Source organism: Ranitomeya variabilis, chromosome 2 (assembly GCF_051348905.1).
Source record: "Ranitomeya variabilis isolate aRanVar5 chromosome 2, aRanVar5.hap1, whole genome shotgun sequence".
NCBI classification, from domain to species: domain Eukaryota; kingdom Metazoa; phylum Chordata; class Amphibia; order Anura; family Dendrobatidae; genus Ranitomeya; species Ranitomeya variabilis.
In genome coordinates, this window is record NC_135233.1 from 350,390,264 (window position 1) to 350,411,382 (window position 21,119).

At 43.9% G+C, this 21,119-nt stretch overlaps 1 protein-coding gene across 2 annotated transcripts in view; it reads right to left on the bottom strand.

Moving 5' to 3' along the window:
• The window catches only part of LTBP4 (latent transforming growth factor beta binding protein 4), a 273,052-nt gene that overhangs the window by 27,906 nt on the left and 224,027 nt on the right, over positions 1-21,119 (bottom strand). For both annotated transcript variants that reach the window (XM_077285558.1, XM_077285559.1), the window contains exons 15-24: positions 19,985-20,110; positions 18,127-18,252; positions 13,088-13,216; positions 8,909-9,034; positions 8,519-8,638; positions 3,962-4,087; positions 2,114-2,239; positions 1,869-1,991; positions 1,659-1,790; positions 1,028-1,156 (exon numbers count right to left, since the gene is read on the bottom strand). In XM_077285558.1, coding sequence (XP_077141673.1) covers positions 1,028-1,156; positions 1,659-1,790; positions 1,869-1,991; positions 2,114-2,239; positions 3,962-4,087; positions 8,519-8,638; positions 8,909-9,034; positions 13,088-13,216; positions 18,127-18,252; positions 19,985-20,110 — 1,263 coding nt within the window. The remainder of the gene's footprint in view (positions 1-1,027; positions 1,157-1,658; positions 1,791-1,868; positions 1,992-2,113; positions 2,240-3,961; positions 4,088-8,518; positions 8,639-8,908; positions 9,035-13,087; positions 13,217-18,126; positions 18,253-19,984; positions 20,111-21,119) is intronic.

The following is a 21,119-nucleotide window of genomic DNA, read 5'->3' on the forward strand; positions in this document are numbered from 1 at the left end:
GTACAGCTTTTTCAGGCGGAATCCGCCTGAAAAAGCCATCGTGTCCTCATACCTTTATGGGTGCGAACAATCAAGAATTCTGCAAAGCAGAGGACACTCGGTGAATAGAAGAATAATTTCTAGTGAAAAGGATTGGGGGATTTTTAAGTAAAGCATATCATATGGCTCAGCGCTCATGTCTTCTCATTGGCAGCATTTGCACCAATTTTAGATAATTTTGGTCCTCTACTATGTAAAGTCTTTGGGCAACAAAAATTGAAATCAATCCACACCGCAAATTAATATTCAGTAAGTTGCATGTGTATGCGGATAGGAAATGCCATTCCCATGTATCAGAAGAATTCCACGCTGAAGAACAAATAAGCCGTGGATTTTTAACATGGTTTCTATTACCCCTTCAATGAAATCTGTGATGAATCTACAGCAAACGAACCACAGGGAACGCATAGATTTTGCTATTGAATCACTACTGTGAGATCCGTAACAGAAAAATTCCACCACATGTGGCGTTACCCTAATGCATGGACATTTTCTCTTGCTAAAGGTCCTAAAGGTCTTGCTAAAGGTCCTAAAAGTCTTTCTAAAGGTCCTTAAGGTCTTGATTAAGGCCCTAAAGGTCTTGCTAAAGGTCCTTAAGGTCTTGCTAAAGGTCCTTAAGGTCTTGATTAAGGCCCTAAAGGTCTTGCTAAAGGTCCATAAAGGCCCTAAAAAGAACTTGTCAGGTGATTCATGCAGCCTGGATCATGGGCACAATTAAAGGGTTGCTTTTATAATGATGACCTGTGCTCATGATAGATTGTGAGTACCAGATAGATGGGGGTCCAACACCCGCCACCCCCACCGATCTGTTCTGAGTGCCAGCTGTTAGACACTGCAGAGCTAAATTGTTAGTGACCTGTGCCCAAGCGTAGCACAGTTTTTGGAAGAGGGCAGACATGTTTTCCTAATCCTAAACAATTGCTTTAAGATGTAGAAAAGGAAGGTAAAGGTGATTTTGCTAAAATGAAGGCACATAGATGTGACATACCTACACAATGCTGACCCTCGCTGGACATTTCATGACCCCAGTTGCATGTACATCGGTAGGTGCCAATAAGATTCTCACAAACGGCGTTGTCTCCGCAGATCGTCGAGTTATTAGCGCACTCATTGATATCTATAAAATGAAGATTACATTCATTATCTTGTACTTTATTGGAAAATTAGAAAAAGTCAACGATAGCAGACATGAACAGAATTGTTTTCTGAATGATTGATATTACTTAAAGGGATTTTCCAGTTTCAGAAAACCCCTCTCTTCCTTCTGCAGCTTGTTTAAAAAAAAAAATGCATTGCTCACCTTCCCCAGGTCCAGCACTGAGTCCATTACTGCTCCCAGTGTTAGATGTGATGTCAGCGCTGCAGCCAGTCAGGGAGCAGTGGAGAAGACTCAGTGATGGACCTGGGGAGGCTGAGTACATGCGGCTTTCTTCTTTCGCCCACTGATCCCAGCATTCATGTGCATGGGGAAGTCAGGAGAGATACTTGTCGGTCAAATAAACGCTCGGCCGGCGCTTTGTGTATGGACAGCATCATGGCTCCTCTTTGCATCCATTTGAAGTGACTAAACCTGAGCATGAGACAGAGGTAAAGGACAGAAAACAGACGTCTATTCTCACCCGCGCAGTCTCCGGAGGCCGTCAGCCTATATCCGCTATCACAGGACGCAATGCACCGATACGACCCCAGGGTATTTTCACAGGTTTGTGTCCCACACAGAGCGGCTCCTCGCTCCTGGCATTCATTAATATCTGGCGGATACATTATTTATTATTTCATGGCGTGATGATGTAGCCGGACATCCATCATCGGGATGATCGCCATCTCACCTATACAATTGCTGTTATCAGAGGTGGCTCTTAGACCAGTTGGACACGCGCACTGGAAGGATCCCACGGTGTTGGTGCAGCGTCCTCCTTGGCAGAAGATGCCGGTCTGACATTCATCGTTATCTTATAAGAATACATCAGTGTACATTTATTATAAGGACCTGACCCTGCAGCTTGTACTGCCCGCGACCGGCAGTGGGTGTCTGCCCCCATCGTACATCCGTGCCCAGGGTTTCTGAACTTACCAATACATGATGAGCCATCGGGGGTAGTGACGTAGCCCTCCGCACACACGCATCTGTAAGAACCCTCCGTATTCTGGCACTCGCCCCGTGGGAAACAGAAGTCTCCTTCCAGACACTCGTTAATATCTGCAGCAGATAAAATATGTGCCAATTACACCATAATCAAAATGTAATGGTTGTTGAAGAATATGCCTTTGGATGGAATTTTATTTTATTTTTGTTGAAAAAAAAAATTATTTTGTAATTGGGTTGTAATTAAAATGTTTCACCGTTTGCCTTCTACAGCCACTGTTTATTGCCAGCTGAAGAATGAGTTAACTGATGATCCATTAGTGAGCTCTTTTTGATGGGAGAGTTTATAATTCATTGGGTAGCCAGATGGGGCAGCTGGTTTCATCTGGCTGAGACTCCATTCACCACTATGGCCAATTGACACATGATAATATTTCACAAACATGCATCGGCCCCCTCCGCCTCACCTTCTTGTCCTATAGTTAAGAGGAGCTTAAAAGAATAAAAGTTATCAACTCCAAGTTCAGCTCAACTTCCATGTATCAAGCAATCAGATGAGAGGAGACCAGAAGGAGCAAGATAAGAGTTAAAAAATCTAAGTCAGAATAAGCTCGCTGATGGATCCTCAGTTAACTCATTTTGGAACCAGGAATGAACAGCCGTTACAGAAGGCTAATTGTGCTAAATTTTTAATTGGAACCCAAATACAAAAATTATTTTTAACCAAAATATATGCATTTAAGTAATTTAAGTAAAAAATAAATTGCTCTTGAAGGCATTGATATACTTTATTCTGTCCAACTGAAGTTGAGCTTCACTGTTGGTCTAGATAGGCCATCAACGTTCGTTGGCTGGGGATTCGGGACCAAGAACCCTGCCAATCACAGGATAATAGGATAGATGATAAGTGTTTGATCCTTGGGGACCCCACGGCCGAAACTCCCACCAGTGAAAGAGCGGAGGTTCTGTGCCCTCGTTGCACCGGAGTACAGTTAGGTCATATTCACTGGTACTCCATGTAAAGTCCATGGGACTGACGGCCCTGGAGGACTACATGGGACTGACGGCCATGGCTGAGCCCTGGAGGACTACATGGGACAGACGGCCATGGCTGAGCCCTGGAGGACCACATGGGACTGACGGCCATGGCTGAGCCCTGGAGGACCACATGGGACTGACGGCCATGGCTGAGCCCTGGAGGACCACATGGGACTGACGGCCATGGCTGAGCCCTGGAGGACCATATGGGACTGACAGACATGGCTGAGCCCTGGAGGACCACATGGGACTGACGGCCATGGCTGATCCCTGGAGGACCACATGGGACTGACGGCCATGGCTGAGCCCTGGAGGACCACATGGGACTGACGGCCATGGCTGAGCCCTGGAGAACCACATGGGACTGACGGCCATGGCTGAGCCCTGGAGGACCACATGGGACTGACGGCCATGGCTGAGCCCTGGAGGACCACATGGGACTGACGGCCATGGCTGAGCCCTGGAGGACCACATGGGACTGACGGCCATGGCTGAGCCCTGGAGGACCACATGGGACTGACGGCCATGGCTGAGCCCTGGAGGACCACATGGGACTGACGGCCATGGCTGAGCCCTGGAGGACCACATGGGACTGACGGCCATGGCTGAGCCCTGGAGGACCACATGGGACTGACGGCCATGGCTGAGCCCTGGAGGACCACATGGGACTGACGGCCATGGCTGAGCCCTGGAGGACCACATGGGACTGACGGCCATGGCTGAGCCCTGGAGGACCACTGGTTTACCAGCTAAGCACGCGATGGCAGAAGCAGAACTTTGCACGTGACGTCCTCTGACCTGTGCACTGAGTTTTATCGCTGCTCAGTCTGAATCCAGGGGCACATTCACACTGGTAAGAGCCATCGGTGTTAATACATTTTCCATTAGGCCCGCAGGAAGACTCAGTCAGACACTCATTGATATCTATAGAGAACAGCAGAAACAGATTAATGCCAAAACATTTTCTATTTTTTTTATATTATTTCATTTACATCTTAGTGGCAGTATCTCCATTTTCTTCTTTCAATTCTACCTGTAAAAGTGAACTTATCAGCAATATATTTATATATGGAAGGCGCAGTGTTACGGCTGTGTAGGCGCTTGTTCCCTAATAAAAACGACACCTTTATTGTAGAAATCCGATGTGTCAGTCATGAGAAATCTAGCGTATAAGCTATATGCAAATCAGGCTGGAAGTGCACAGTGGGCGTGTCCATCCTTCCATATATAAAGACGCACTGACAGGTTCCTTTTTTTATATAAGTAGTAAAATTGTCAGCACGTATACATATATACTCTGAATTCACCATCTGCAGCTTCTTCTCTACTGAACACCTGGAAGTACAGCCACTGTAGTTACACAAAGCCACCACTAGAGGGAGCCAAGTGCAAACAGATTTTTAAAAATTCCATAACATTGAATTAACCCTTTCTCCGCAGCAAATTTTCGTTTTCGCACTCTTCCAAGATTTTTTTTTTTTCTGCTGATGTAGCCGTATGAGGGCTTGTTTTTTCTTTTGGCAGGACACGCTGTAGTTTTTAATATTTTAGAGAAAAAGTTCCAAGTGTGGTGAAATGGTGAAAAAAAAGTGATTCTGCAATTTTTTTATTTTTTTTTTTGGGGGGGGGGGGATTTACGGCATTCATTGCGCAATAAAATTGACAAGGAAATATTTTTTTATAGGTCAGCAATTATGTAACTTGTAAAGGTTTGTGTTTTTTTTTTTAAATTAACTGATAAAGAAGTTTGTAAACAAATAAAATATAATTGGTTTGTGTTGACTTTTTTTACCTATAACTTTTATTTTTCCATCAATTGAGCTGTTTGGGGGCTTGTTTTTTGGCGTGGTTCCTATTGGTACCATTTTAGAGTCCATACGATAACTTATTTATTGCATTTTCTGGGGCAGTGACTGTAAAAATTATTGTATATGTGAAATGATGGTCTCATGAAGCTCAGCCTGTGGATGTGCTTAACAGGGGTGCCAAGATGGCAACCATGGGGGTCCTTAATAGGCCCCCAGCTGCCATGGCTACATAAAATAGCATGCAATCACACCAATTAAATGCCATTGTCAGAGATTAACAGTGGCTGGAGCTGGCTCTGGTTGCTGCTGTTACAGGCAGGTGTTGGCTGTATAACACAGCTGGCATCCCCCATGTGTGTAGTGGGCTCAGCTACTAAATGAATGTACTCTATACACCGGCATCCAAGAGTTGTAAAAATATTTACCCTAAGGCCGGAATCACACATACACGAGATACGGCCGAGTCTCGCAAGTTAAAAACAAGCTCTGGTGCCGGCACTCCGCTCCATGTGTTGCTGTGCGGCTGCCTGCTCTGCTCCCAAGTGCTGGCGCCAGAGCTGGGTTTTCACCTGCGAGACTCGGTCGTATCTCGCGTATGTGTGATCCTGGCCTTAAAGTGAATGTGTGATCAGAAAATGTCTCATTGCTTAAGAGAATTGGTTATGTTAAATATAATTTGTAAACATTTTTTTTTTTCAATTTTTCAAATCACAATCTGTATTTAAAAGAAAAATCTTGCAAATTTCAAACTAAGCACTAGACCTAATATTAGACTCCTAGTTCCTGTTCTTCACATGGACATTAGGAGCAATAAACTGACTCACACCTTGTTTGTAAAGAAGCAAAGTGAGGAGGAGGTGAGCTGTGACATCACCTATTGTGAATGGTGGATCCTGTGTTATCTACTGTATATAGAGGTGTTATCAGTCATTGTACAGGTGGAGGAGGTGAGCTGTGACATCACCTATTGTGAATGGTAGATCCTGTGTTATCTGCTGTATATAGAGGTGTTATCAGTCATTGTACAGGTGGAGGAGGTGAGCTGTGACATCACCTATTGTGAATGGTGGATCCTGTGTTATCTACTGTATATAGAGGTGTTATCAGTCATTGTTCAGGAGGAGGAGGTGAGCTGTGACAGTCTATTGTGATTGGTGGATCCTGTGTTATCTACAGTATACAGAGGTGTTATCAGTCATTGTACAGGTGTAAGAGGTGAGCTGTGACATCACCTATTGTGAATGGTGGATCCTGTGTTATCTACTGTATATAGAGGTGTTATCAGTCATTGTACAGGAGGAGGAGGTGAGCTTTGACATCACTTATTGTGAATGGTGGATCCTGTGTTATCTACTGTATATATAGGTGTTATCAGTCATTGTACAGGAGGAGGGGGTGAGCTGTGATATCATCTATTGTGAATCGTGGATCCTGTGTTATCTACAGTATATAGAGGTGTTATCAGACATTATACAGGAGGAGGAGGTGAGCTGTGACATAATTTATTGTGAATGGTGGATCCTGTGTTATCTACTGTATATAGAGCTGTTATCAGTCATTGTACAGGAGGAGGAGGTGAGCTGTGACATCACCTATTGTGAATGGTGGATCCTGTATTATCTACTGTATATAGAGGTGTCATCAGTCATTGTACAGGAGGGGGAGGTGAGCTGTGACATCACCTATTGTGAATGGTGGATCCTGTGTTATCTACAGTATATAGAGGTGTTATCAGACATTATACAGGAGGAGGAGGTGAGCTGTGACATCACCTATTGTGAATGGTGGATCCTGTGTTATCTATCAGTCATTGTACAGGAGGAGGAGGAGGAGGTGAGCTGTGAAATCACCTATTGTGAATGGTGGATCCTGTGTTATCTACTATATATATAGAGGTGTTATCAGTCATTGTACAGGAGGAGGAGGTGAGCTGTGATAACACAGGATCCACCATTCACAATAGGTTATGTCACAGCTCACCTCCTCCTGTACAATGACTGATAACACCTCTATATACAGTAGATAACACAGGATCCACCATTCACAATAGGTGATGTCACAGCTCACCTCCCCCTCCTGTACAATGACTGATGACACCTCTATATACAGTAGATAATACAGGATCCACCATTCACAATAGGTGATGTCACAGCTCACCTCCTCCTCCTGTACAATGACTGATAACAGCTCTATATACAGTAGATAACACAGGATCCACCATTCACAATAAATTATGTCACAGCTCACCTCCTCCTCCTGTATAATGTCTGATAACACCTCTATATACTGTAGATACTGTTATCAGTCATTGTACAGGAGGAGGTGAGCTGTGACATCACCTATTGTGAATGGTGGATCCTGTGTTATCTACTGTATATAGAGGTGTCATCAGTCATTATACAGGAGGAGGAGGTGAGCTGTGACATCACCTATTGTGAATGGTGGATCCTGTGTTATCTACTGTATATAGAGGTGTTATCAATAACTGAAATCCTGTTGGTGATTATAAGGCTGTTGAAAAGTCTTTTGCACAGAACAAGAAGTAGTAGTTTAACATAAGGCCTAGAGGCCAGTGTGCAAATTGTAAGATTTCTGATTTTCTTTTTATCCAATTAGTAATATAAAAAAAAATTTAAAAAAATTGACAAAAATAAAATAAAAAAAAAAAATTAACATAAAAATATGATTTACAGACAAGGGTCTCCTTTTTAGGTATCTGGACTGAATGGATTCTATTTAAAGATTCTGCTCGTTTCCCTGACCTGTTTACCTGAATACACCTGTCTATTCTACAGTCGATTACTAAGCTACTCTTCTTTTCGTGTTCTCATTTTATATTTCTTTTCTTGAGCCCCGCCTACTTGGGCTCCCCCCTCTATTTCCTCCTCTTTCTATCTCCCCCCTGGGTGAGCTGTTCACCTTCCACCAGCTCGGTGTGATAGGTCTGTACCATGATTTACCAGTTACTTTTATAATGATACTATCTGCGTGCATGTCTCGCTCTAGGGGACATGGGCGAACTGATTTTAGGTATGCTTTCTTTTATTCACGGTAATGAAAGTCCTCGCCTGTTGCGGGGGCAAGGAGTTATTGCTTATATGTTAAAGTTACCGTAGTCATTATAGAGGGTTTACTCCCTCTAATTTTTATGTAAGATTTATGCAAGGTTTGTGAATGAGTGTTTTTCGTGTTACTCTTCTCGAATTGTATATTATAAGAAAAAGTACTTTGATCATTGTCGTAGTTTTCAACTACTGTTTTTCTTGTAAAATTCTCTTCTCTTTAATAAAAATATATTTACCCATAAAAATATGATTTACACAATAGGCCATTGAACCCTTTCCATTTAAACGCCCTCTGGTGGCGGCTGCAGACTAAGGCCGTGACTAGGATGCCTCCGTGACAGGTACACCACTGTTTGCTGTGAATATAAGGGGTTTTTCTGCACACAAAAATTAATTCTTAGTAAATAGAATAAAACTTGGTTAAAATGTTTTTTTTTATCCTTTCTAATATGTGACTGATGTAAGGACGCTATGACACCCACCCACACAGCGCCGGTTCTGGAGCCTGTATCCAGCGTGGCATTGCCTGCACTGGAAGGACCCCGGTGTGTTGACGCACTCCTGACCGGCGCAGGCTCCTGGATTCTCACACTCGTTAATATCTGTAGAGAGGAAACTGAATATTACACCGATGAATATTTAATACATGATCATACCAGAATGTCATTTATGCTTTGGATTTTCACTATTGATTTAATTCTTAGCAATGGATGGGAGAAAATCCATGACAGATCTGCCGCAGATTTGCAAAATCAGCAGTGAAAAATGCATGAGTGTGAATGTGTATGAATTCCAGCGACATGGACCATATCATTGGTTCATACAAGAGTGCACTGATAAGAGCCATAAAGCAAGCATCTGAAGCATCTCACCAATGCAGTCACTGCCTTGTGCGGTTAGTCTGTAGCCAGCTGGACAAGAACAGCGGAAACTGCCAGGAGTGTTCAGGCATCTTCCAGATCCGCAGGGTCGTGGTGTCTGGCGGCATTCATCTATATCTGTATTGTGGAGACATGAAACTTTTCACGATCCCAGTTCCGTATCTATGAATGAACTATGCAATTCTCATGTCGTAGCCAGAAAGTCTGAAATTTCTGCAAGGTTGAAATTCTGCAGCATGAGCATGGATTTCTGTAAGCCCCATTCAAAAGAAGGACAGACGCCGAAACCTCTGCACCAAATCTGCAGGCAGGCACCGGCAAAGCAGCCGCCTGGGGTAAAGCATTACTATAATAGGCGTACGTCTTCCACCAAGCACAGGACAAGCCGTCTCTGGTTGAGCTATTTGGTCAAATGCCCGTAAGACTGCATGTTCCAGGAGTGAAATTCAAGCATAATGCACATTATACACGGCTAATAAAATATAGCAGCGGATACCTGTCATTACTGCAATGTAGAACATTTTTCAATTCAGTCTCTCCAGGGACTTGGTTGTAGGTTTACTCACTGTTATGTGTCTAAACTGCACAGATTTGTGAAATACACTGCTCAAAAAAATAAAGGGAACACTAAAATTCCACATCCTAGATATCACTGAATGAAATATTCCAGTTATAAATCTTTATTCATTACATAGTGGAATGTGTTCAGAACAATAAAACCTAAAAATGATCAGCGTAAATCACAACTAATATCCCACTGAGGTCTAGAGTTGGAATGATGATCAAAATAAAAGTGGGAAATGAAGTTACAGGCTGATCCAACTTCAGTGGAAATGCCTCAAGACAAGGCAATGATGCTCAGTAGTGTGTGTGGCATCCACGTGCATGTATGACCTCCCTACAATTCCTGGGCATCCTCCTGATGAGACTGCAGATGGTCTCCTGAGGGATCTCCTCCCAGACCTGGACTAAAGCATCCGCCAACTCCTGGACAGTCTGTTGGTGGATGGAGCGAGATATGATGTCCCAGATGTGTTCAATCGGATTCAGGTCTGGGGAACGGTCGGGCCAGTCCATAGCTTCAATGCCTTCATCTTGCAGGAACTGCTGACACAATCTAGCCACATGAGGTCTGGCATTGTCCTGCATTAGGAGGAACCCAGGGCCAACCGCACCAGTATATGGTCTCACAAGGGGTCTGAGGATCTCATCTCGGTACCTAATGGCAGTCAGGCTACCTCTGGCGAGCACATGGAGGGCTGTGCAGCCCTTCAAAGAAATGCCACCCCATACCATTACTGACCCACTGCCAAACCAGTCATGCTAAAGGATGTTGCAGGCAGCAGATCGCTCTCCATGGCGTCTCCAGACTCTGTCACAACCCCCTTCTGTGGACGTCGGGCCCTCAGACCATCCTCATGGAGTCGGTTTCTAACTGTTTGTGCAGACACATGCACATTTGTGGCCTGCTGGAGGTCATTTTGCAGGGCTCTGGCAGTGCTCCTCCTGTTCCTCCTTGCACAAAGGCTGAGGTAGCGGTCCTGCTGCTGGGTTGTTGCCCTCCTACGGCCCCCTCCACGTCTTCTGGTGTACTGGCCTGTCTCCTGGTAGCGCTTCTGGACACTACGCTGACAGACACAGTAAACCTTGCCACAGCTCGCATTGATGTGCCATCCTGGATGAGCTGCACTACCTGAGCCAATTGTGTGGGTTGCAGAGTCCGTCTTATGTTACCACGAGTGTGAAAGCACAACCAACATTCAAACGTGACCAAAACATCAGCCAGAAAGCATTGGTACTGAGATGTGGTCTGTGGTCACCACCTGCAGAACCACTCTTTTATTGAGTGTGTCTTGATAATTGCCATTAATTTCCATCTGTTGTCTATTCCATTTGCACAACAGCATGTGAAATTGATTGTCAAACAGTGTTGCTTCCTAAGTGGACAGTTTGATTTCACAGAAGTTTGATTTACTTGGATTTATATTCTGTTATTTAAGTGTTCCCTTTATTTTTTTGAGCAGTGTACATTGAAGATATACAGTCTATCAAGGTTGCAATACCAGTGTAATATGCCCAGGAATTGTCCTGATTCTCATGCTCTGCAACACGCCATCCACTCATTTTCAGTGGGTGGTTCCCTTTTATCAGCATTCTACCAGCACTGTTGGAGCTGGAACTTGCTATTGCTTTCTTTTCAGCAATATAGTATATACTTTATAGCAGGGGTCTCAAACTGCATTCCTTGAGAGCTGCAAACCATGCGTGTTTTCAAGATTTCCTTCGCATTGCACAAGGTGCTGTAATCATTATCTGTGCAGGTGGTTAAATTATCACCTGTGCAATACAAGGAAATCCTGAAAACATGACCTGTTTGCGGCCCTCGAGGAATGCAGTTTGAGACCTCTGCTTTATAGCATGCATTGCTCCTGGCTTGCCTTCCAGGAAATGAAAATTCGCCACTATTACAAGACAGCTGGAGTAAAGAAACAAAGACTCGTCCTCTTTTAATCTGTCTCGGCATCTCTGCTGCTAGAGATGGATTGCACTTGAGAACAGGCAGTGGACCTCAAGTTACACAGAAGGGAGACACCTAGTGGCCGGCACTTTGGAGTGATTTTTGGGGGTAAGACAATGTATGTTTTCAGTATTGTGATTTTCAGATTGTCAGTTTATCATATTGTCTGGCCAATGAGTTCTCGTTTTCTAAAAGCAAAGAGTACAGGACCAGCTGAGCTGACTGAATGCTCATGTTGGGGACCTTTTAAGACTATGACATAGATTGCACAATGTCCCACAGAGGTTGTTTTGGGGATTACTGCTTATTCATATAGATGAGACTGAGCTGAGCTGCCAGACACAATCTGTAGACAAGAATGGCGCTACTTTGGGGAAAAACAATGGCCATTTTTCTCTCATACAACTACTTTAATTTAGAAGAGCATATGTTACACAGAAGACGCCCCGCTAGCTAGCTATCTAATGATTTCTATTAGAAGATAATGAACGTTCTGCACGATGTCCAATGATTTGCTACAATAATTATATTCTTTAAATGTATACAGTGGCAGCAGAACTGGCAATGGCTATCCCTTCACACATTCATTTCTGTTCTGAGTTAGCTTTCATTATCATACTAAGACAACCTGTAATGTTAGACAAGCTCTTTAGATCCTGTTCCTTACCTGTCCCTGCTCCAGCACTGGATCTTCCTTCCTTCCTCCCTATGGCTGGCTCCCTCTGTGGTAGTCCGCATCAAGTTACTGTGTTGGCCCGGCAACTACCACTGATGTTATCATCCTAGGCCTATTAAGACGGCTCAGATGGCCGCCCACCACCTGAGTATTCAGGACATGCTTTTCCTAAAGGTGGCCTCATCTTACTTGTGTTCTAGCTAGGTGTCTAATTATCTTACCAGCTCCTGTCAGCAACTCACCAACTGGCTACTTCTTCCAAACTCAGTCCAACAATTCCTTGTGCTATTGCAATTTTATCTCTGCTTTGTCATGTTACGTTAGCCAGCTTGACTCTACTATCCTGATGCTGCGCACATCTGCTATTCCTGTGAGTAACCGCATTTCTGTAAGCAAGTTACCAGTCTGCCTATACATTTCTGCTATTACAGTGAGTAACCGCATCTCTGCAAGCAAGTTAACAGTTTTGCTATACCTCTCTGCATTCATGTTCGAAACTGAACTCCTGCAGAAAGATACCAGTTCTCTGCTGATCCTATACAATCCGCACATCTGGCTCAGCTACATTAATTTTTCCTTCTCTACTTGTCCATCTGTCGTCCCATCCTGCACACCCTGCTGTATTGTTCCTCGCCGATCCACATGCCGTCCGGCAAGTTCATCTCGCTGCATCATCACCTCCAATTTGTACAACCCACCGCACTGGGTAAGCCCCTAATAGACCCATCTAATAAAAGTTATTCTGAAGACCCAAAATCAATGTAAAAATAACGTGCACATCCGCTCAGAATTACATTGTAATCTGTCCTATGTGAAATGTTCTCATTATACACGCAGGATAGATTATTTGTGAATCTTTCCATAAGAAATAGAAGTGGTTGGCTCCAAAATCACTGTCCGTTGGTTTCTCAATTGCAAAATGTTCTTTAATTAAAAAAAAATAGATTTAGAAGAACTGTAACCGGCATTTACTTACCTTGACAATCGGTGCCTTGGGAGTTGGCAGTAAACCCAGCAGGACACACGCATTGGTAACTTCCAGGGGTGTTCTCACATCGACCATTAAGACACAGGCGTCTAGGAGTGAGGCGACACTCATCGATGTCTATGGGAGAAAAGAGGTGCCATACTATTTTTATCACACCTCCTCATCATCTAATGTATCTGTAGTCCCAGCTGCAACCAACAGAATTGTGAATACGGCTCTGAACGATAATTCAGGCGATCACTTAGGATCAGAAAACAAAAAGACCTTTAGGACAGTATAAATGTGAACACCGGTGACCGTAGGCCTACATATCCCAGCCACCACAGGCATTAGCCATGGAACCACTCCACACAAGTTTTTTAACAAAAAGAAAAATCGGAGTGACAAAATCCACCAGAGAATAATGAAATCCGAAAAAGTTTATTTATATAAACAATTACATATATGGCACTGTAAAATTGTATATAACACCATAAAAACACAGGACATCAGCTGTATTGAAGCAAAACTCAGATGCAGCACCACATGCGGACCGACCAGACACCAAGGTAAGAAACTAAAATTAAATTAAAGTGCTCGTGCAATCAATATAATTTCTTTAAGTGCTACTACCAGGGATAGTCATAGAGAATTAACACAGAGCCATAGTGACTACTAGTGCCAGATGACACTAACAATACCCTCCCATGGCATGCATAATAATGTAAGACTAAGTGATTATTTCTTACCCATATCTTGTCAGGTCGGCCGCACGTGTACCCCTACGCGCGTTTCGCCAGGCTTCGTCAGGGGGGCTGTGATGGTGTGGGTCCATCCCTATCTCCCCTTCATCATGCTCAAAAAGGTTTATGGAATTATTAACTGTATCCAATCAAACAAAAATGGATGAAATAGATTGTGATCTTAAAAATATCCAGGATGAGATGAATAGACAACTTACTCCTGAGGAAGTGTTGAAATATAAAAATGAGCTTGATGGAGAATCACAAAAATGGGAGAAGGAGATTGTATCTAATAAGACTAAAAAATATCAACGTGACCTGGCAGACCTACAGAATGGTCGGGTTTATAAATGGAGTAAGAATGGCCAGGGGTCGAGATCACAGTCAAGGACAAGATCTGTCTCTTTCTCATCAGTTTCTTCTATTGATGAAAGACCCCAAAATGTAGATCATACCAAGCCTGTGTGGGACAGAAAGGAATTTCAAAGAGGTCACCGCTCGGGGGGCTTTAGATATAATCAGAAGCGTAAGACCCCCTCATCTCCGCCCACTGATAAAAAAGCAAGAACAAACATGCTTAAGGTAATGAATCTGTCTTCACATGTCCTTACTAAGGCCCAGATTGAGGTTCTTGAACTTGGATTATCCTTCTCTCCGTGTAATAATTTTAATTTTTTTACTGCAGTGAAGGACTTGCATTTGTTTTCTCGAAAATTGGTCTTAAAAAAGTTACATTAAAAATCGCCTGTTACGGTGGATGACATGACAACTGAACAAGAGGCCTTAAAGGTATTGGAAGAGCTGGAAAGAGAATCTGAGACGGGTGTTAGAGGTATGTCCTTGCCTCCAATTACTTCGAGGTCCACCACGTTCCCCCCCTTATCAAGCTGTCCTCAGGTTGAGATATTTACACGTTTAGTAACTGAGGATTTTAAAAAGATTGAAAATAATACTAGAAAAGACAATCTCACTCGTGAACAGCGGAAAGCGCTGAATGAGTTGAATCAAATTGATGATATTGTTATCAAAGCAGCTGATAAGGGGGGGAATGTGGTGATTTGGCCTGTACAAAAATACGAAAAGGAGGCTTTTAAACAACTTTGGAATAAGGACACGTACATTCAATTGCCAGCCAATCCACTTGCCTCATTCAGTAGTGCCCTCATGTCAATTTTGGAGATTGCACTGGAGAGAGGGATAATTTCCAAAAAAATCCTGGATGGACTTGTGGTTAAATGCCCTGTAGTACCTACATTTTACCTGTTGCCCAAGGTCCACAAAGACCCAATATCACCCCCAGGGCGTCCGATTGTGTCTGGCATAGGAGGGCTTTGCGACCCAATATGTAAATTCATAGAGCATTACCTTAAACCTCAAGTGGAGACGCTGCCCTCCTATGTCAGGGACACCACGGACGTCCTGAGGCGTTTGGATGGTCTATCTCTTGAATCAGACATGCACCTTGTAGTAGCAGACGTTGAGGCGTTGTACACCAGCATTTGTCATGATGATGGTATGAGGGCCACAGAATTTTATCTAGAGTCGAGCAACATGGATGCAGATCTAAGAGAATTGATATTGGACTTATTGCGATTCATCCTCACCCATAATTTTTTTACTTTTAAAGATCGTTTTTTTCTTCAAACACGGGGTACCGCCATGGGGGCGGCGTGTGCGCCGTCGTATGCAAATCTCTTCCTAGGTTACTGGGAGAGGGGTTTGTTTTGCGGCGATGCGCACGCCGTTCCCCAGGTAGCAGGGTGGTTCAGATATATAGATGATATCCTGTTTATCTGGCATGGTACGGTTGATGAGCTTCATGATTTCATGGTGGGGTTGAATCGCAATGATTACAATATCAAACTTACGTATAATCATCATCAAGAAAGAATTGCCTTTTTGGATATCGAGCTCAGGGTGCAGAAGGATGGTTTGATCATGATGGATTTATACCGCAAAAAAACATCAGTCAAATCATTATTGCATGCATCATCTGCACACCTGGACTCGACAATTAAGGCAATTCCAGTAGGGCAATTTCTACGGGCCCGAAGGATATGTTCTTCGGATGAGCTATTTGAGGTGCAGGCTTTGGACCTTGGGCACAGGTTTAGGGCCCGAGGTTATAGTGGACGCAGTATAAAAAGAGGGTATTCAAGAGCGAAGAGATCTGAGAGGGGACAACTTCTCTGTCCACAAAATAAGGAGAAATCAAGTAATTCAGGAGTAAGGTTTATTTCTACATTGAACCAACAATGGGGAACCATGAGAACTATTCTCCAAAAACATTGGCCAGTATTAATGACAGATTCTACCTTGGGTAGGGAATTGTCGGCAGAACCATTGATGACGGCTCGGAGAAGCCGCAATCTTAAGGATATGCTTGTGAAAAGTCATTATGTTACTAAACCACCTAGTTTGTTTGGTAGTGACAAAAAGAGGAGAGGATTCTTTCCATGCCAGAGTTGCCTTGCGTGCAGGAACCATGTTCGAGCAACATCCTTTGTGTCAGGGGACGGCCAAAAAAGTTTTAACATTAATGAATATATTACCTGTACAACAACCCATGTAGTATACTACGCGAGATGTGGTTGTAATAAGGTATATGTAGGGCTGACCTCACGGGAGCTACGTGTGCGTACACGAGAGCACGTGAGGGATATAAGGGCTGCCCATGACATAGAGGATGTGGAAATCCTTAAGTCATTGCCAAGACATTTTAAATTAAAACACAATTGCAATCCGGCTAGTCTTAGAATTTGTGGGATTGACCGAGTTCACATGGGGGTGAGAGGCGGTGATGCGATACGACTTCTTACACCAAAAGAATGTCGTTGGATCACTGTCTTGGGAACATTAGCCCCGGCGGGTTTAAATGAGCAATTAAGCTTTTCCTCCTTTTTATAATAATTTTGGATTTTTAATGTGTGTGTTTTTATGTCCTTTTTCATTTTAGTAAGTTATTCGTTTGTCAACAAGCATATCTGAACTTCTCCCTTATGGGCTCTCCGTGATGGGATAATAAATTGGTTTACCACCTAAGATGGAATTCTGCAGTGGACAATACAAGATCAATAATTATATCAGCATCCTATGTTCTTGATCACTGTTGTTATATCACTATGGTTGTATTTATTATTATATTGTATTGCACTTAATTTATTATCATTATGATACATTGTATATGATTGTAGCACTTTGCGCATATGTATTAGTGTGTTGTCACATTATAGGTACATTATAGATTTCTTAGTTATAGAGGGGACATGTGATTAATTTTCTTTTATTTTCCCCTGGTTTTTAATCACTGCGGTATTTGCACAATATGTGTTAGGATGCAATAGAAATATAGTTTGATCCGCTGTAGCGTTCATGTGATACACTTACTTAGAGATCTCTTGTGCGCATGTCAACTGCACAGGAATTGCCGGCGCGTCGCCTTGGCGCCAGTTGATGACGCGTGCGGGTCAGTGACGTCACCCGGTGTTCCCGGTGACCCGCACCGCCATCTTGGCGCCTTCGTTGGGACGCGATTTCCGGGTCCTGCGTGCAGAAGACATGCGCCGTTTAGTGAGATCCCCTACAGCTGGACGGGGAGTCCTTATAAAAGGGGAGATAAGGACGGACTCACACCATCACAGCCCCCCTGACGAAGCCCACGCGAAACGCGCGTAGGGGTACACGTGCGGCCGACCTGACAAGATATGGGTTAGAAATAATCACTTAGTCTTACATTATTATGCATGCCATGGGAGGGTATTGTTAGTGTCGTCTGGCACTAGTGGTCACTATGACTCTGTGTTAATTCTCTATGGCTATCCCTGGTAGTAGCACTTAAAGAAATTATATTGATTGCACGAGCACTTTAATTTAATTTTAGTTTCTTACCTTGGTGTCTGGTCGGTCCGCATGTGGTGCTGCATCTGAGTTTTGCTTCAATACAGCTGATGTCCTGTGTTTTTATGGTGTTATATACAATTTTACAGTGCCATATATGTAATTGTTTATATAAATAAACTTTTTCTGATTTCATTATTCTCTGGTGGATTTTGTCACTCCGATTTTTCTTTTTGTTAGATCACTTAGGATCAGTAAATGATAAGTAATGCAAGATATTCAATACATTCATGTCAGTTGCAATGGGCTAAAATGACGCAGTGACATGCGATGGGCGCCATTTTTAAACTGCGATTTTGCAGGTAAGCTGCTGCCATTGGTTCGGAGTCTGAGAGCACCAAGCTGTCATCTTGTTGTGGCCCATGATGTCTCATTAACCATTATTACCATACACTAGCCATACATTACCTACACACGTGTTGCCCTGTGCATTAAGGCTAAACCCTGATGGACAGACACATCGGTAACTGCCGGGAGTATTTTCGCATCGTCCATTGGAACAAAGTTGTTGTCCACTGTTACATTCATCAATATCTGTAAAGGGCAATCGCAAGTTAGAAATATCAGCAACTTAAAGGGAGAATTACATTGGGGTTATTCCAAAAAAACAAAGTTATCTCCTATTCATTTAAGAGCGAGTGGAGAAGAGGCGATCATGCTAGAAATTCTCTCCATTCATTGTCTATGGGACTGCCAGGGCACTGTGCTCCGCTTTTATCCGGCAGTCCCATAGACAATGAGTGGCGTTTAGGTTGAGCATTGTCCATTCTCGAGGTTCCAGAGCCCCGCTCTCTCGTTGTTTTTTCAGTAATAAGTAGATCATGAATGGGCACAATTCTGTATATGTAACGATCATCTGCCTGCAGAATATGCAGTATGGTTCTGTATACTGTGATGCAGTGACCCCTGTGGCAGCTAGGGGGCGCTGTGTGTGCTCCTCGGGATATGCATAGAGGCATATCTGTGGTTATAATGGTGGTGAAACAGTGACTGGCAATATTGTAAGTGGCCGATATGTGTCGCAGAGGGAGTCTGCGCGGTAAGTCTGAAGTAATGTTGTTGTTCTGGGTCCTGTAGTCCCACAAGTGTTTGCATAGTTGTGAAAGGAGACTTACTGGGCTAGTTATGAGAGATGGGCGGGTCGAACTAACCACACACACACTCCCACCTGTGGGAGTGGTTACAGCTTCATAATGTGACCAGGGTGTGGGTCACATGGTGTCTGAGTGTGGACCTTTATGGTCTATGCTGGAAGGTCCTGGAGAGCCTATGTGTTGGGAGTGTCGTCTCCCTGAAGAGCACGTGATGGGGCTTTGGACCTGGTGGCCTGGGGTGTTGGACAGACGTCCTTAATAGCATCCGGACAAGTCACATGCCTGTGTGTTGGACGGTCCCCTGTAGGGTCGGTTGTCCTGAATAGCGTACTGAGTAGCCTGTGTTGGAAGTCCTGGGAGTAGGAGTCCTGAAGAGCACATGCCAGTGTGGTGGACGGTCCCAGGTGGGATGGACGTCCTGATAGTGCACAGTGAGACTGTGGTCCTGGACGGTCTGTGTTGGAAGCTCCTGTGAGTGGAGTCTTCCTGGAGCACCTGAGACCGTGGACCTGGACGGTCTGTGTTGGGGAAGCTACCGACCTTCGGTGGCTCTTGACTAACTGATGTGTGCCTGCCAGGCAACTTGGTGAACCCCATAAGGCAGCTTCCCTGAGAGAGAGAGGACTGACAGGAGGTCAGCGTGTGGAGCAGGAGCTCCAGAAAGGTAACACCCAGGAAGGAGGGCTATCATAACGGCAGAGAAGTATCTGCCAGTGGAACAGACTACTGGTACTTGTTGTGTTTCATGGATAGTGATGAACTGTGCGGTCTGCCACCATAACTGGATGAAGTGAGGTCCAGCGTGTTTAGAGACGGCGAACCAATGTCGGGTGCGCTATATGACACGGACATTGATACGGCGTACGGACAACCCCGGGAACTAGTCAAGGAGGGCTGACGGGTGTAGTGTCTGAACTGTGAGATAAAGCCGTATATGAAATATCCGAGTCAAAGCTGCAACTTAATGTCACCCGTTGGTGCCTGTTGTGTTCTATGGAGTTTATAACGAACTGTGCATAACCCGGTTTATGATGCTATAATAAACCGCATGGACTGTATCTGTATTAAAAAAAAACGTGCCTGTGTGACTGAATCCCGTTGCTAAGCGAGTGTCCCCCAACACATGCAGTAAGCACAATCTTACAATACTCAGACCGAAGGTTGTATCTGACCTGTACACTCAGTGCCTTGTGGGTTAGTTCTGAAACCAGCTGAGCAGGCGCAGCGATAACTGCCCACCGTATTTTCACATCGCCCATTAGTACAAGGACTTGGTCTCTGTCGGCATTCATCCATATCTGTAGGACCAAAAAAAAGGAATAATTTATCTAAATAATGAATGCACTTTTCCCCATTGGAGAGGAAAAATGAGAAGTGTTAGCTGTAACCGTCTCCCCCGATTACACCCATCCAGCATCATTTATATAAGATATAATATGACGTACAGTAACTCCAGATCAGCGCATGATTATTTAAAGGGGAAATGCTAAAATCTATAAGATAGGGTACGACTTACTGATCGCTGAGGATCTGACTGCTTGGACGCACAGCAATCCCAAGATCATGGCTCTACAGAGCTGGAGTGGAGGTATGCATGCTCTGACTCTGCTCCATTAGTTGTTACTGAAACTGCAGGAACTATCCCAACTCTGTACTTGCCTTTTTTGTTGTGCATGCTCTGATGCTTCTCCATTAGTTGTTACTGAAACTGCAGGAACTATCCCAACTCTGTACTTGCCTTTTTTGTTGTGCATGCTCTGACGCTGCTCCATTAGTTGTTAATGAAACTGCAAGAACTATCCCAACTCTGTACTTGCTTTTTTTGTCAGTCCCTAAGAAAATTATTGGAGCAGAGACTGACAATGCATGCCATTCAAGACTGAGGTCTGCAGAGCCCTGTTCCTGGGCTTCGGACCCCCCCATTGATGTATTATTATGGTGATTATATCACTATTAAATAGTGCCAACAAATATTATAAAACAAAAGGGCAATGTCAAGTTTAAATCCGCTTTGTGGTTGTTCTTTAATCTGCATTTGTAGTTTTTGGGTAATTAGCATTAGATGCACAGGGGCCAGACTGTGGGTAGTTTCCTCGGCTCCTGGCCCGGACCCTCTGTATGCCTGTGATGTTTCTATCACAGGTTACTGCTTTGTGAGTGACCTGCCTCATGTTTTCACTCCAGCACCGTACTTGCCGAGGACGGCAAATGCTCAGATTGATCTCCTGGCATTTTTTTTTTAAATGATGGCAGTGGCGGTTCAAGCACAGATTTAGATCTTCGCTCAATTAAATCTCTAAAGAACGT